The sequence below is a fragment of the Alosa sapidissima genome, chromosome 16, assembly GCF_018492685.1.
Source record: "Alosa sapidissima isolate fAloSap1 chromosome 16, fAloSap1.pri, whole genome shotgun sequence".
NCBI lineage: Eukaryota > Metazoa > Chordata > Actinopteri > Clupeiformes > Clupeidae > Alosa > Alosa sapidissima.
The window spans coordinates 2,427,628-2,442,395 of record NC_055972.1 but is presented as its reverse complement, the minus strand read 5'-3'; the positions used below and the strand labels follow the sequence as shown (position 1 = coordinate 2,442,395).

The window sequence follows — 14,768 nt, the reverse complement described above, 5'->3', positions numbered from 1 at the left end:
ACATATCACACCCCTTTCGCTGCCCAAAGTTGACGCAAATACATTGTGCCAATCAAGTGTTGTGTTGTGAATACATCGTACCAATCATGTGTTGTGTTGTGAATACATCATCGTGCCAATCATGTGTTTTGATCTCGCACCTGGTGTCGTGAAGCCTTGCACACACGCAGTTCTGCCAGAAATAGAAAAGTGCCCAAAATGCGTTGCAATATGGCCACTGAGTGGAGGGACTTGCGTAGCAATATGGCCGCTGAGTGGAGGGACTTACGTTGCAATATGGACGCTGAGTGGAGGGACTTGCCTAAAAGGACTTTGCTAAAGGTATGTTTTCACAAGAGTTTTGCTGGTGTAGCTGGTCAACCTTCCATAGGGTGGTCAAACAAGCAGGTCAACCAGCAAACCACCTTAAGCTGGTCAGGCTGTTTTTTTTCAGCAGGTTAAACACACACACGAACAGACACACACACACACACACACACACACACACACACACACACACACACACACATACACACACACACACACATCCTCTGGTCTCTGTAGTGCACATGCTCAGTAGGTGCGGTAGTGATGTGTAGTGCTGGACTCAGAGCAGGTGGCTGAGACAGACGGCACCCACCGGGACACACACACACACACACACACACACACACACACACACATACACACACACACACACACACACACACACACACACACACACACACACATACGCACGCACGCACGCACGCACGGACGCACGGACGCACGCACACACACACGCACACACGCACACACACACACACCACAGACGGCACCCACCGGGGGACTGATGGTCAACCCCCCCCCCCCAACTTCTGCCCTCTCTTTAGCTAGAGAACACAACACACACACACACACACACACACACACACACACATACACACATGGTGACTCTTTAGCTAGATTTCCTACTTCCTCTTCCTTCTCTCTCTCCTCTTTCCCTCTCATCCCTCTCCTGTACACTCCTTCTCTCTCTCTTCTCTCACCCTCTCTCTTCTTTCCCTCTCTCTCCTCTCCTCTCTCTCTCTCCTCATCCTCTTCCCCTCTCTCTCCCTCTCTCTCTCTCTCCCCTCTGTCTTCTCCTTTTCCCTCTTGTTTTATGCTCCACTTCCCTCATCCTTCTCCCTGCCACCCCTCCTGCGTCATCACTTTCTTTGCCACCCCCTCCTGCGTCATCACTTTCTTTGTCCTCCTGCATCATCTCCTCCTTTCTTCTCCTCCTTCTGTTCTTCTGCTCTCCCTCCCTCTCTTTTTCTCTCTCTATCTCTCTCTCTACCCCCCCTCTCTCTTTCTCTCTCTCTCTCTATCTCTTTCTCTTTCTCTCTCTCTCTCTCTATCTCTTTCTCTATCTCTCTCTCTACCCCCCCTCTCTCTTTCTCTCTCTCTCTATCTCTATCTCTTTCTCTTTCTCTCTCTCTCTCTATCTCTTTCTCTATCTCTCTCTCTACCCCCCCTCTCTCTTTCTCTCTCTCTCTCTATCTCTTTCTCTTTCTCTCTCTCTCTCTCTCTATCTCTTTCTCTTTCTCTCTCTGTCTCTGTTGCTTTCTCTTGTCTCCTTGGCTTCTTGTGCAATACAGCATGTCTCTAGCATGTCTATAGTCTAACATTTTGTCATCGTAGAACAACTCATCGTAAAACACAGCCAGTAAATGCATCAGTTGTGGATCTTGGAAATGAAAGTAAAAAGCCTTCTATAGATGTGTGCCTGTCATATACTGTACAGTGATTCAACATAACATACAACATAGGTGATCCTACAGGCATGCTATAGAAAAATGATTACCGTTACAAAATAAAGAACTTTCCCATGTGGTGCAACGGCACACTGATGATACAGTAGGTCAATCTGAAGTCCTTCCTCTCACCACACACACACACACACACACACACACACACACACACACACACACACACACACACACACACACACACACACACACACACACACACGCACACACACACTTCCTCTGTGGGGGTCTGTGGCCTGCTCAGACAGACAGGCAGATAGGAAAGGTGTCTTCAGGGGAATCTGTGTGTGTTTGTTTGTTTGTTGTTGTTGTTGTTGTTGTGTTTGTTTGTCTGTTGTGCTTACCTCCAGCTCCTGAAAGTCATCGTCATCGTCCATGTCGTAGGACAGCGTCTGGACCTTGGCGTCCTCCATGGAGAGGTCCAGGAACTTCCCGTCGGCAAACACCAGGCCGTCCCTGGTCACCGCGGTGGCGGCGGCGGTGGGCGACAGGTCCTCGATGAAGGTGGTCTCACAGCAGTCCCCGGCCAGCCCGCCCTCGCCCCAGGCGCGCAGGACGCTCTCCGAGCACACGATGAGGTTGGGCCGAAACCGCGCGTCCACTCCCTGGGCCAGCGTGCTGGCGTTCAGCAGCTGAGGCGGACCTCCCGCACCCCCCCCCGGCCAGCCCCACGCAGCGCACCGCCCCGTCACACGACACCTGCTGCCCGGGCAGGTTGACCACCACGTGGCCCTGGTACTGCGGCGCGGAGTACACAGAGACCAGCCCCTCCCTGGTGTCCAGCCGCAGGCTGTGCGTGTTGATGAGGCCGTTCTGCCTGCAGCAGCCCTGGCCGGCCTCTTCTGTGCCCGCTGGCGAGGCTCTGCGCTGGGCCGCGCTGTCCCTGTCCTCCCCTGGGCCCGGTCCTGGTCCTGGTTCAGGTTGGGCCTCCATCGCCGGGGGCGACTGCGCTCAGGTGAGACGGCTCTCCGCTCAAACCTCCACCTCACTGCAGGCTGCTCGAGACCCCGACAGGACTGGAGTCATCCTCCTGTAGAGGGACAGAGAGTCAGGTCAACACACACACACACACACACACACACACACACACACACACACACACACACACAGGGCTGGAGTCATCCTCCTGTGGGAAACAGAGTCACATGATCACAGACACAGCAACATCACACAACAAACACACACAACATACACACACACACTTTAGTCACGTCAACACAGAGTCAGGGTCGCTTACTTCCACTCTAGAACCCTTACAGACACAGTAAGAACCCTTACTTCCACTCTAGAACCCTTACAGACAGACACAGTAAGAACCCTTACTTCCACTCTAGAACCCTTACAGACAGACACAGCAAGAACCCTTTTTCTCTGTGGTGATGGAGATAATAAGGATGAGTGGAACGTTAGCAAAGCCAAACATCGTTTTACATTCATTTGATTTGTTAGGGAACATGTACAATTTCAAACATAAATGTTGTCGTGTGATTGCCGTGTGCATTGTATACAATAACAATAAACGCAGGACGGGGCGTGGCCATGTATAGCTGTGTGTAAACAATAACAATAAACGCAGGACGGGGCGTGGCCATGTATAGCTGTGTGTAAACAATAACAATAAACGCAGGGCGGGGCGTGGCCATGTATAGCTGTGTGTAAACAATAACAATAAACGCAGGGCGGGGCGTGGCCATGTATAGCTGTGTGTAAACAATAACAATAAACGCAGGGCGGGGCGTGGCCATGTATAGCTGTGTGTAAACAACAATAAACGCAGGACGGGGCGTGGCCATGTATAGCTGTGTGTAAACAATAACAATAAACGCAGGGCGGGGCATGGCCATGTATAGCTGTGTGTAAACAACAATAAACGCAGGACGGGGCGTGGCCATGTATAGCTGTGTGTAAACAATAACAATAAACGCAGGATGGGGCGTGGCCATGTATAGCTTTGTGTAAACAATAGTAAATACAGGACGGGGCGTGGCCATATATAGCTGTGTGTAAACAACAGTAAACGCAGGCGGGGCAATTCAGTGCCTTCAAGCTGGCCTCAGAACAACAGCATTCAGGGTTATGATACAGAGGATCAATTTCCTGGTTGTGTGTGTGTGTGTGTGTGTGTGTGTGTGTGTGTGTGTGTGTGTGTGTGTGTGTGTGTGTGTGTGTGAGTAAAACTCTCTCCCCTTCCTCCAGGCCAGCATTACCAGACCAGGGCTGAGGAGGCCTGGAGTGACATCAAAGACCCGGAAAATCCAAACTCCAGCACCACTCACTTTAACTCACTCTCACTGCTATCCACACACACACACACACACATACACACACACACACACACACACACACACACACACACACACACACACACACACACACAGACAAACACACACACACACACACACACACACACACACACAGACAAACACACGCACACACACACACACACACACACACACAGAAGAACAGCTTCTTTCCTGAGGCAGTGAGGCAGCTGAACAATGCCAACCCGTTCCATGTCCCATCACACTAACTGCATTACGGTGCTGACTAACTGTGTGTGTGCAATGTGTGTGCAATGTGTGTGTGTATGTGGGTGTATATGTGTATGTGGGTGTATGTGGTATGTATTTGTGGGTATATGTGTGTATGTGTGTATGTGGGTATATCATGTGGAGTTTATTTTTCATTTTGGCAAGTAGCCGTATAATAAGTGGGATAATGTCTGGAACGCCGGTCATTAATGGTAAAATAAGTCCGTTCAAGGCGAAGCAAGACCCCCTCCGCTGGCGCGTTCACCCTGTCGAGACTTATATTCCCGATAATGACGTTCCATACATTATCCCTAACATCTACCTACCTATCTATCTATCTATCTATCTATCTATCTATCTATCTATCTATCTACTTACCTATCAATCTACTTTCCTATCTATCTATCTATTTATCTCTCTATCTATCTATCTATCTATCTATCTCTCTCTCTCTCTCTATCTATCTTACTGTGCATTTGTTTTCTACAGCCAGTGATTGCCACAGTCCTCCTCCTCCAGCTCACTGATCAGATGGGTCTGAACACAGAGTGCGCAGCATGTGCATGTGCCATAGGTCTCCAGCGACCAGCTGACTCCGGCCTCCCGCACCCAGTCTTCATCTGGCCCAGATCTGGTGCGGTACTGGCCCTTATCTAGTGCGGTACTGGCCCATATCTGCTGTGGTACTGGCCCTTATCTGGTGTGGTTCCGGTCCTGATCTGGTGCGGTACTGGCCCTTATCTGGTGCGGTTCCGGTCCTGATCTGGCATGGTTCCGGTCCTTATCTGGTCCGGTACTGGCCCTTATCTGGTGCGGTTCCGGTCCTGATCTGGCACGGTTCCCAGGCTGGCTGCACTCTGGAGTGGCCCTCCTCTCCCTTCGCAGCTGTCCTGCTGCGTGGGCATTCACAGAGAAGTGGACTCTGGCGTGCGTCCAGCTCTGCACACCTCATTCTGCTCTGTGCAGCAGTCCTGCACGCCTCTGATGCAGAATGTGACGTCAGCCGCTGCCCAGGGGGTCTGACGGACATCACTCCCTTGCACACGCTGGCAGTGAATCGGTCCACATCTGGGGAACCCAGGCACTGCTACAGAACACAACCACTGCTCTAGAACATAGCTCCAGCTCCAGAATGCAGCAAGTACTCCAGAACAAAGTGGTGGCTCTAGAGTAGTCACTGCCATAACACTGCCTATAGAACACAGACGCTGCTCTAGAACACAGCTGCTGCTCTAGAACACAGCCGCTGCTCTAGAACACAACCGCTGCTCTAGAACACAGCCGCCTTATCTGGTGCGGTTCCGGTCCCCATCTGGCATGGTTTCCAGGCTGGCTGCACTCTGAAGTGCCCCTCCTCTAGAACACAGCCGATGCTCTAGAACACAGCCGATGCTCTAGAACACAGCCGCTTAAATGCCACGGCGCAGATAGAGTGTCCATTCCGCCCTGTGCGCTCTGTGCTGCTCCCCGTGACAAATTAGCCGGATCAGTGATTGGGAAAGGGTAAAGGGGACTGTTGGGCTGTTGGCCCATGGTTCAAAGACCTTGTGAGCCAAAGCCGTGACCTTCTATTGTTTTGTTTAAAAGATCCAAGGGAAGTCAAATATGAAGGCATATGGCACAGAAGACGATACGGTAGATCAGTATCGTTTAATCATAACTTGTTCTTCTTCACTTCAGTCATAAGACTATTTGAGTCAGTTGAGTGCAATAAAATACTACAGCCTATTGGCAATCAAGGTTTGACAATGAAGACACTTTTGAAAAGATTCACAATTAGTTTGGCAGCTTGAACCTGAAAACACAACTAAAGAAAATCATAGGTCGCTATTTCAGAAGACCACACAACAGATTGTTTCTCTAGGTTGCAAGTTAAGGACCACATAACAGATCGTTTCTCTAGGTTGCAAGTTACAGTAAGCAACTGAGCTTAGGTGAGCAGGTTCTCTGAAGTAGGAAACTAGAGACTTAGGAAAGCTTCCAGCCAGGATTCCTGCCAGCAAGAGGACATTAATTTGATCATGTGTGAAATGTCTTTGATTGTATAATCCAACAAATTCCCTGAAGGTCAAAACACTATGTGTAGGCCTACTCATTGGCAAAACAAGGCATCACATCTGTACATGATAGGCATAGATAAATAATTGAAGAAAATAAATTGACTAAAAAAATAGCCTATTTTGGCTTGGTCAAAGGACTTGTTTTCTGTAAAGCAATCTCTGCTGACAATCAAGTTGTAGTCTCACTTAATGTTTATAGATGTGCTTGACCGTTTGCTGCTCAACTTGTTAAAAGTTTAAACGTTGGTTGTCACCAACTCTACCTTTTACAAGTCATATGATAGTCTAATTCTGCATTCAGGACAGGAAAGATACTGATCGCCTGCCAATTACGTACAAATTGGCTATCCACCCACTCGACCGCCAAGACAGTGGTTCGTTCGCCCGTGACACGTCCAAAGCGAGAGATAGCGCTATCCATGGTACTTAAGCGAACCGACTGCAAACCCAACGCCAGCGCAGATTTACTGAGGAAATGATGTGGGTATCTGCCGGGCATAAATAAAAACGTAAAATATCATTGGCGTTAAAATAAACGATTGCCATTAGACTATGGGTATTTTAAAATGATGGGATCAAATGACAAATGCATAGAATCGTGCAGCCTATGCCTTTCCGCAGTCCTCTCGAACCAGTCTGGAAAATCATTCAACAAACGCACGGCTGCTTTTGACAGGAGAACAACGCACTCCTCTTCTACGCTGATCAGGAATGCATTATCAAGTGATATTTTATGCGTCTTCACACGGAGTGCTTCACGCCCTGGTGACATCTTGGTGCATCACTCATTTGCTACAAGTTCGTGCTCTGACTAGTAAGGTAACATCACTTACCTTCCAAGGTGAAAGAGCGTTATGCGGCGAACTGATCCCGGAGAAACATAGATGGGGATGGGATTGCGGTTGTCAAGGTCTGCACATCCCCCAACACATTCTCACCGCTGTTGTCTATCCACCAATTACATCCACCACTGTCACAACACTCTGCTGGGATGATGCTCAAGTCTGGTGTGTCCGCTTTAATCTCTGGATAGTCCTCTTTTCATGAACAAGTCTGTTTGGGAAGGAATCCCTTTGCACCACACAACGCATTCGCAAGTAATGTCGAGGACGTGGGCCATTTGAGTCTCGCTCTCCGTTGGTGTGGTGTGTGGTGTATCTAGCCACGCTGCACAAGGCAAACGATACACTGATCGTGCGCGCGGGTGTGTGTGCGCGCACACGCGCACCATGAATATTGTGAGCGTACCCACGCGCGTGGATCTTTGTGGGCACTGTTTACGCTGGTGTGGTGTAGGCAGAGCTGCTGAGCTGTGTCAAGACACTCGAACCGACTCCACGCCAATTATTTCACACCAGTTCACAGTTCAGACTGCTCACGTTCTCACCACACTGGTGCTGTAACTTATTGATGAGATTGAATTGAAGAGTGTTTACCTTTGAAGTTCAGGGATTGATTTTGTAATTGGTAAAGATTCCAAATGATACTGTTGGTGCCTCACACCTCACTCTTTAATTGTGTGTCTAATGCAGCTGCTTTCAAGTGCTAACAAAGTTACTGCCCACACATTAGAGACTTTATGGAATTGGGGAGGGTTGTACAACCATATCAATTTCAGTCATCAATTCAAAAAATTATTTATCATGCAGCAATAAGTGAAATAGTGACACTATTCATAGACTTAATCAGTAGGCCTAATCAATGACAGTTTTCTGATATTTCTGGGCTACATGTAGGCTATATCAACCTTTTCTGGCCTTTTCTTTCCCTAATAACACACACACACACACACACACACACACACATATTGACAGCTGTAGATGATTTAGAAGTTTTGAACTGATCTTAGAATAGGCCTATTTGCTTGCTGTCAAAACAGGACATGAGATATAGCTGATTAGTCTACATTGCTCATTGCACAACCTATCTAGTCTGTTTCATGTGTGTTTCAAGTGTGAGCCTTCCAGTTTTAACAATCATTTTCTGTAGCTGTAGCCAAGCCATCAGAACTTGGCTCAGTTGATAAGCACTTCTACTCAGACAAGTCCAGCACTCTGTTTCGTAGTTCCACCTTACTCGAGCAAGCAGTCAGACTATTCTCAAGTCAGCAGATCCTTGGCGATAGAGGGCACTATGTAACATTACAAAACGCGTTACGTTAGTCACCTCGGGATAAAGTCCGACCGAAGAAGAAGAAGAACGGAATTCCTACCTGTCACAGGGAGGGCTCCACTTACTGAAAGACGGCTAACAAAACATTTTCAGGCTGGGAAACGATACTTTACCACGCAGAAGGAAACTCACCCGGTTGAGGAGAGAAACGGCGAAGAAGGGGAAACCCTATAAAGCTGGAGGTAAATTATTGTTGCACATGTTTAGGGGATTTTAGACCGCACCTTTTCCGTACAACTCGGTTCGTCATTTAGCTTGCTAGCTGGGATAACTATCACTTTCATATAACCCAGCCCCACTCATCATTAGCTAGCTAACCAGCTAGCTCTGCAACGTTCTCGTTAGCCTGTCGTTGTTAGCTGTCTTACGTCAAGTTTTGACAGTCGTCAAACATCTCATCGGGTTAGTTTTTACTGGCAACTGATCCACTTTTACGTGAGTTTGCTTGTCTGTGTATCTGTCATTAGCTATGTTTGACTCGAAGTGCATAGAGTCGCAGTGACAGCGCAACGCAATTTACTAGCTAACTTGCTAGCTAGCTAACTTTACTGTATGGTCTGAAGGCTTCTAGGGTTTAGCTAAGCGAGCCTCACATAATCTCCAAGTGCTGTGCTCATTAGCTAGCTAGCATCCTAGCTGCTAAGGGCTAACAAGCCAGATTTTCATTATGAAGTTTGGTTTGTCTGATGCAACCGGGAGTTTGTCAAAGTACATGCTATGCTAGAGGACGACTTTCTTATGCGACACTTTATGTGTCAGTCAGTGTATGATAGATGTCATAGTTGTGGCCATTTCGCCTCAACCAAATAGCTGCTACTGACGTTATCATCGATAAGTGCTTTCGATACAGATGCAAGGTGTCCAGCCTTCCTACGTGAATTTGCTTCACTCGCTTGCTCTGGTGGGACAGCTAGCTGGGTAACGTTACCTAACCAAGTGACGGCGATAACTCGCTAGGTCGTCTGTCAACGTACCAAGCGTTTGGAAAATCCGAAACTAATATACAGCACGCCACAAAATAAATCAGCCAGTGACATGTTTCGTTACATGTGACTAACGTAGTGGGTACTTTGACCTATGTAGTCCATTACCGTTAGCTATGCAACATTACATTAACAATAACATTTGTAAATGGAAGATGTGGATGTGGACCTAAACTGCTGAGTCTGGTCGGAAATAACAGAACATTTGGGCAAATTCAGCAATTAATTTGTGAAAACTTTAATGGGGTTAGAATTCAGGGAATCCTGCCTTGTGAACAGCATTATTGTTTGTGCTCATATAAGACCATTTGATTGAGACTGCCCAAGTTGTTTTCTATCAGTATCCTTGTAACACAATCGCTGTAGTCAAGACTCCTGCGATACAAGTTTTTTTTTGCAAAAAAAGTATGGTATGAAATTAACTCATCGTTTGATTCCATGTGTTTTCTAACATATGTTGTCATTTCTTACTCACATACTGTGTAACAGTGGGTGAGAATGCAAAGAGAAATGGGAGAGTTTAATATTCTGCACTGTTCAGCAGTGCTGTAGTGGTTTTGCGTTAAACTGCTCAATGTAATTACTAGATTTATATCAGAAGTGTTTAGCTTTATGTTGTCATTCTGTCTCAGAGTGAGATTAAAGCATGCATTAAAACCTTACTCCACATGAATTGTAGCTGCTCTCTGTCCCTCTCTCACACTCTTACACATCCTCTTTCTTGGCATTTTATCTTCATCTTTTCTTACTGACACTTTATCACACCTGCATTCTCTCTCTCTCGTTAATCCCACTCAGTCTTCGTCCTTGTCTCCGTCTAAGCAGCTACCATGGTGGGCGAACGCCGCAACGGGAACCTGTTGGTGCAGCTGGGGCCGAGGCAGCAGGCCTACCCAGAGGAGCTGATCCGACAGCGGCGGACCCACGATGGGCTGATCGAGTACCTGATTCGCTGGACCCTGCTGGCCGTGGAGGATGGAACTGGCACCAGCAGCACTGAGGCAGCCAGCAGTGGCAGCAGCGGTTCCGGGACGGGCGGATCCGGGGGTTCCACGTCAGGCGAGAGCAAGTCGGAAAACATCCTGATGTGGATGTCGACGGAGGATGTGTACGCTAACTGCCCCACGCTGCTGGGCAAACGCAAAGCCCCCGCCGCCCTGGAGGAGGAGGAGAGGCCGAGCAGCAGCGGGGGTGCCCTCGGCTCCTTCCGCCCGCCGGACGTCACCTTCGACGAGGTCGAGCTGTCAGACATGAAGACGGACGTGGTGAACCTGGTGCGGCGCGCGCGCAAGCAGATGGCCAAGACGAGCGAGTTCGCCATCAGCCTGACCCACACCATCCACGTGCTCAGCGCCTACGCCAGCATCGGCTCTCTGGTCGGCGTCTTCAAGGAGACGGGTGCCCTCGACCTGCTCATGGAGCTGCTCTGCAACAAGGAACGGCAGACCCGACGCAGCGCGGGCAAGATGCTCCGAGCTCTCGCCTCGCACGACGCAGGTACACCACCGCCGCAGGCATGGGATCATGGGATAGATAGAGATGCAAACATGCACTGACACCACCCCCCCACACTCCATAGATTAGGTTACGCAGGTATATAGATTATGCAGATATATAGATTTCGCAGGTATGTAGATTACGCAGGACATTATGCAGGTATATAGATTATGCAGGTATATAGATTACGCATATTACATTCGTTTGTTTTTAGTGCATGTTGGTGTCTAGTTGGTGTGTTTTTGTCCCCTTTGACTAGTGTGCGCGTGTGTGTGCATGCATGCCGTTTACGGCTCAGATTTACGGCGGACCCTGGCCTGTCACCACACGATGATGGAGAGCAGTAATGTGATGCGTGTGGTGTGGTGGTGGTGGTGGTGGTGGTGATGCGTGTGGTGTGGTGGTGGCGGTGGTGGCAGTGGTGTCCCGTAGTTGGAAGCAGGGCTGTGTAACTGGACTAGACTACCACTGCCTCTCTGTGCCCATGGTGTCTGGACTAGACTACCACTGCCTCTCTGTGCCCATGGTGTCTGGACTAGACTACCACTGCCTCTCTGTGCCCATGGTGTGAATCTAATAAAACGTTTGGGGCAGGGGTGACTCTGAAAGTGAGTATGAAAGCGGTGCTCATGCGTAGTGAAGTGCTTCCAAAGCATATGGGGATCATTTTCCCCCAAATTGACCCTAGAAGGAAACGAGAGCAGCTGTGGCGTACTGGTTAGAGAGGCAGACTTGTGAACACGGGGTGGCCGGTTCGATCCCCGACTGGTAGAATCGTTGAACAGACTCTCATGCCCATATCCACGGCCAAGGTGCCCTTGAGTATCTCCCCCAACAACTACATTGCTCTGTGTGATGACTGATGAGTGTCTATCCTTCTATCTCTCGAGATATCTTTCTGTCTAAAAGAACAGCATAAGTGTTTTTATGGGATTCGGGGGCATAGAGTTTGTGCTGTATATGTGACACTTGAGTCATCACAATTGATTGGTTATATCATGATTCATGAGTTGATTGATTACCGTAATTGAGTTGATTGATTACCGTAACTGCTTGCCAATCTTTTATTGATCCAGGGCTTTGTCTTATGCCATACAAGTATTGCAAGCTTAGGCCTATGTTGGCAATTGGTCAATCACACACATACACACACACACACACGCACACGCACACGCACACACTCTCCTGTACTGTGTGTGTGTATATTCGCTGTGCTGGCGGTGTTGTCCATCTGGAAGGGAGCCCATTGACTGCTTGGCTCTGAGATCTTATTCAGCTGACTGCATGGCTCTCAGCACAGCGCATACAGTAGACGGGGCGTAAGCAGTAGCCCTCTTATCTGTTAACAGCCCACGTGACCTCATCTCGCACTACTACCGGCTCTGTCTCACTCGCCTCATTGAGTGGCTTTATCAGTGTGTGCTGCTCTGCTCTGAGTGGCCGGCTGATGTGGCCGGCTGATGTGTTCCACTTCTGAATTCCATCTGGACTACTCAGAACCATTCCGTTGTTTTTATTTCTGTGGAACGGAACTCAGCTGAGAGAATGACCAGGGCAGTGGTTCTGCTGTAACCGTGCCAACGACCTGGGCCTGGCAAGCTCACCCTTTAGAGTTGAGTGAGTTTGGCCACAGGGCTTCATTCCGTGTGTGTGTGTGTGTGTGTGTGTGTGTGTGTGTGGGGGTGTGTGTAATATCTGACCACTCTGCCCTCTTTTGATGACTCATGGGTGTAGAGGTGGGGGGCGGTCCCAGAACTACGGCAACTGGTTTGGCCCAAATCTTGGTGCGAGTGTGTGTGCCTGGCTAGTGTGGATGTGCAGGGCAGCAGCCCAGCCCTGTGGAGATAATGAGATTTCCTCCGAAGTCAGCTGCTCTACACCAGAACCGTGGGAGTGAATGAAACTGCTGTCGTCATTGAATGTATCACACACACACACACCACACACACACACACACACACACGACTAGAACCTGAACCAGAAACACATTATAGCACATCACATAACCATTTGTTTAGGTTATTATATTCCCTCTATCTTCTGGTTGAATTATAATAAAGACAATGAGAACTAAACATAGTCATACTGTATAGTCATCACAACATTGCTAAAACAGCTTATTTAAACCAACATTGCCAAAACAGCTTATTTAAACCAACATTGCCAAAACGGCTTATTTAAACCAACATTGCTAAAACGGCTTATTTAAACCAACATTGCCAAAACAGCTTATTTAAACCAACACCTTCCAAAATCGTTTCAGTGGTTCATCAACTCGTTACAGGGTGAACAGCACTTCTGCATTGGCTTCGCGGCCCCCTGTCGGCTAAAACCACACTACTGTATGTAAGTTTGCTAGATCGGTAGGGTATCTGTAGTTCGATGGAATGAATCATAAGAAACTACAAATTTGTCATGCAATAAATCATACTTTCATAAAATCATGCAACATAATCTACCTTGTCTGTGGACATCGTTATTTGCAGAGCTGGTGCTGGATAAACAAATGGTGTGTGTGCGACAGAGGAAAAGTGCTTTGGTGTTGCTTTGGTGTTGCTTTGATGGGTAATGCCTAACACACCTAGCACAGTCCTGTATACATTTGGAAAGTCAGCTTCAGTTCAATATTCCAAATTCCGTTTGAAATTAGGCCACTTCTGATTGGCGGGCATGCCTAGTGCATGAGAAGAACAGCACTTCTGATTGGTGGGCATGCCTAGTGCATGAGAAGAACAGCACTTCTGATTGGTGGGCATGCCCAGTGCATGAGAAGAACAGCACTTCTGATTGGCGAGCATGTCTAGTGCATGAGAAGAACAGCACTTCTGATTGGTGGGCATGCCTAGTCCATGAGAAGAACAGCCCTGAAAATCATAGATGAATCATCGGCACAGAGTAGCGAGCTTCACAATTAATTGCAGCCGGTGCCATTAGCTAATTGCATTAGTTCAAATTGCGATTTCAATTGAAAATCGAATAATTGTGTAGCCCACACACACACACACACGTTGGGCACCCTCATGTAGTCAGTTCCAATATGGGGAGTAAGTGTGTTTTGGACAGCAGAATAGCTTTATTGCATTAATCAGCTGCCAAAACCCTGAGCAGAGACTCAAGATTGATCTGGACTGGCCTGATGAATTGGTGCGCGTGCGTGCGTGCGTGCGTGCGTGCGTGCGTGTGTGCGTGCGTGTGTGCGTGTGTGTGCGCGTGTGCGTGCGTGAGTGCGTGCTGTGACTCCTGCTACAATGTCTCTTCACTCTGAAAGGCGCTTCTTAAGCAAGGCTTCAAGGTCTCACTCCATCTGTCTTATGATGAGATGCAGATGCACAACAGAAAACACACACACACAGAAGAACCACCGAGTTGGCCTTCATGGGTAGTGGGGGTGGGGGGAATGGTTAGACCGTTAGCGGCTCTGTCAGTGTGAGCTGGTCAGCTAGTTTTCAGCATGTCAGGCTAACAGCCACTGACCCCTTGCCCCGGCATCTCTTGCCCCGGCGTCTCTTGCGTCTCTTGCTCCGGCGTCTCTTGAGTCTCTTGCCCCGGCGTCTGTTGCGCTGGCGTCTCGGCGTCAGTGTGCTGCTGCAGCTCTGTGGTCTTTGCAAGGCTGGGCTTTTAGCTCTGATGCAAAAGAGGAACCAACCCTGGGGTGGGGTGAAATGGGAAGAGCATGCAAAGACTCCACTCCTTTGGTGGAAACAAAGTGTTTCAGTTGCTTTTTGTTTGTTTTTGTTGTTTTAACACCCGTCTAGG

The 14,768-nt window shown here is 48.5% G+C and overlaps 2 protein-coding genes across 11 annotated transcripts in view; one reads left to right on the top strand and one right to left on the bottom strand.

Moving 5' to 3' along the window:
- The window catches only part of LOC121685766 (synapse differentiation-inducing gene protein 1), a 39,275-nt gene extending 31,722 nt beyond the window's left edge, over positions 1-7,553 (bottom strand). Inside the window, 3 exon segments of the mRNA XM_042066522.1 lie at positions 2,114-2,467; positions 2,469-2,799; positions 7,194-7,553. Of these exon segments, the coding sequence (XP_041922456.1) occupies positions 2,114-2,467; positions 2,469-2,702 (588 nt within the window). The 5' untranslated portion in view covers positions 2,703-2,799; positions 7,194-7,553.
- An 837-nt stretch (positions 7,554-8,390) lies between these two features.
- The window catches only part of LOC121685734 (cullin-9), an 80,807-nt gene continuing 74,429 nt past the window's right edge, over positions 8,391-14,768 (top strand). For 2 of the 10 annotated variants that reach the window (XM_042066454.1, XM_042066455.1), the window contains exons 1-2: positions 8,391-8,714; positions 10,341-11,012. In XM_042066454.1, coding sequence (XP_041922388.1) covers positions 10,346-11,012 — 667 coding nt within the window. In that variant the 5' untranslated portion in view covers positions 8,391-8,714; positions 10,341-10,345. Of the gene's footprint in view, positions 8,715-10,337; positions 11,013-14,768 lie in introns of all 10 variants that reach the window. The other 8 variants (XM_042066450.1, XM_042066447.1, XM_042066452.1 and 5 more) reach the window with 6 other exon arrangements.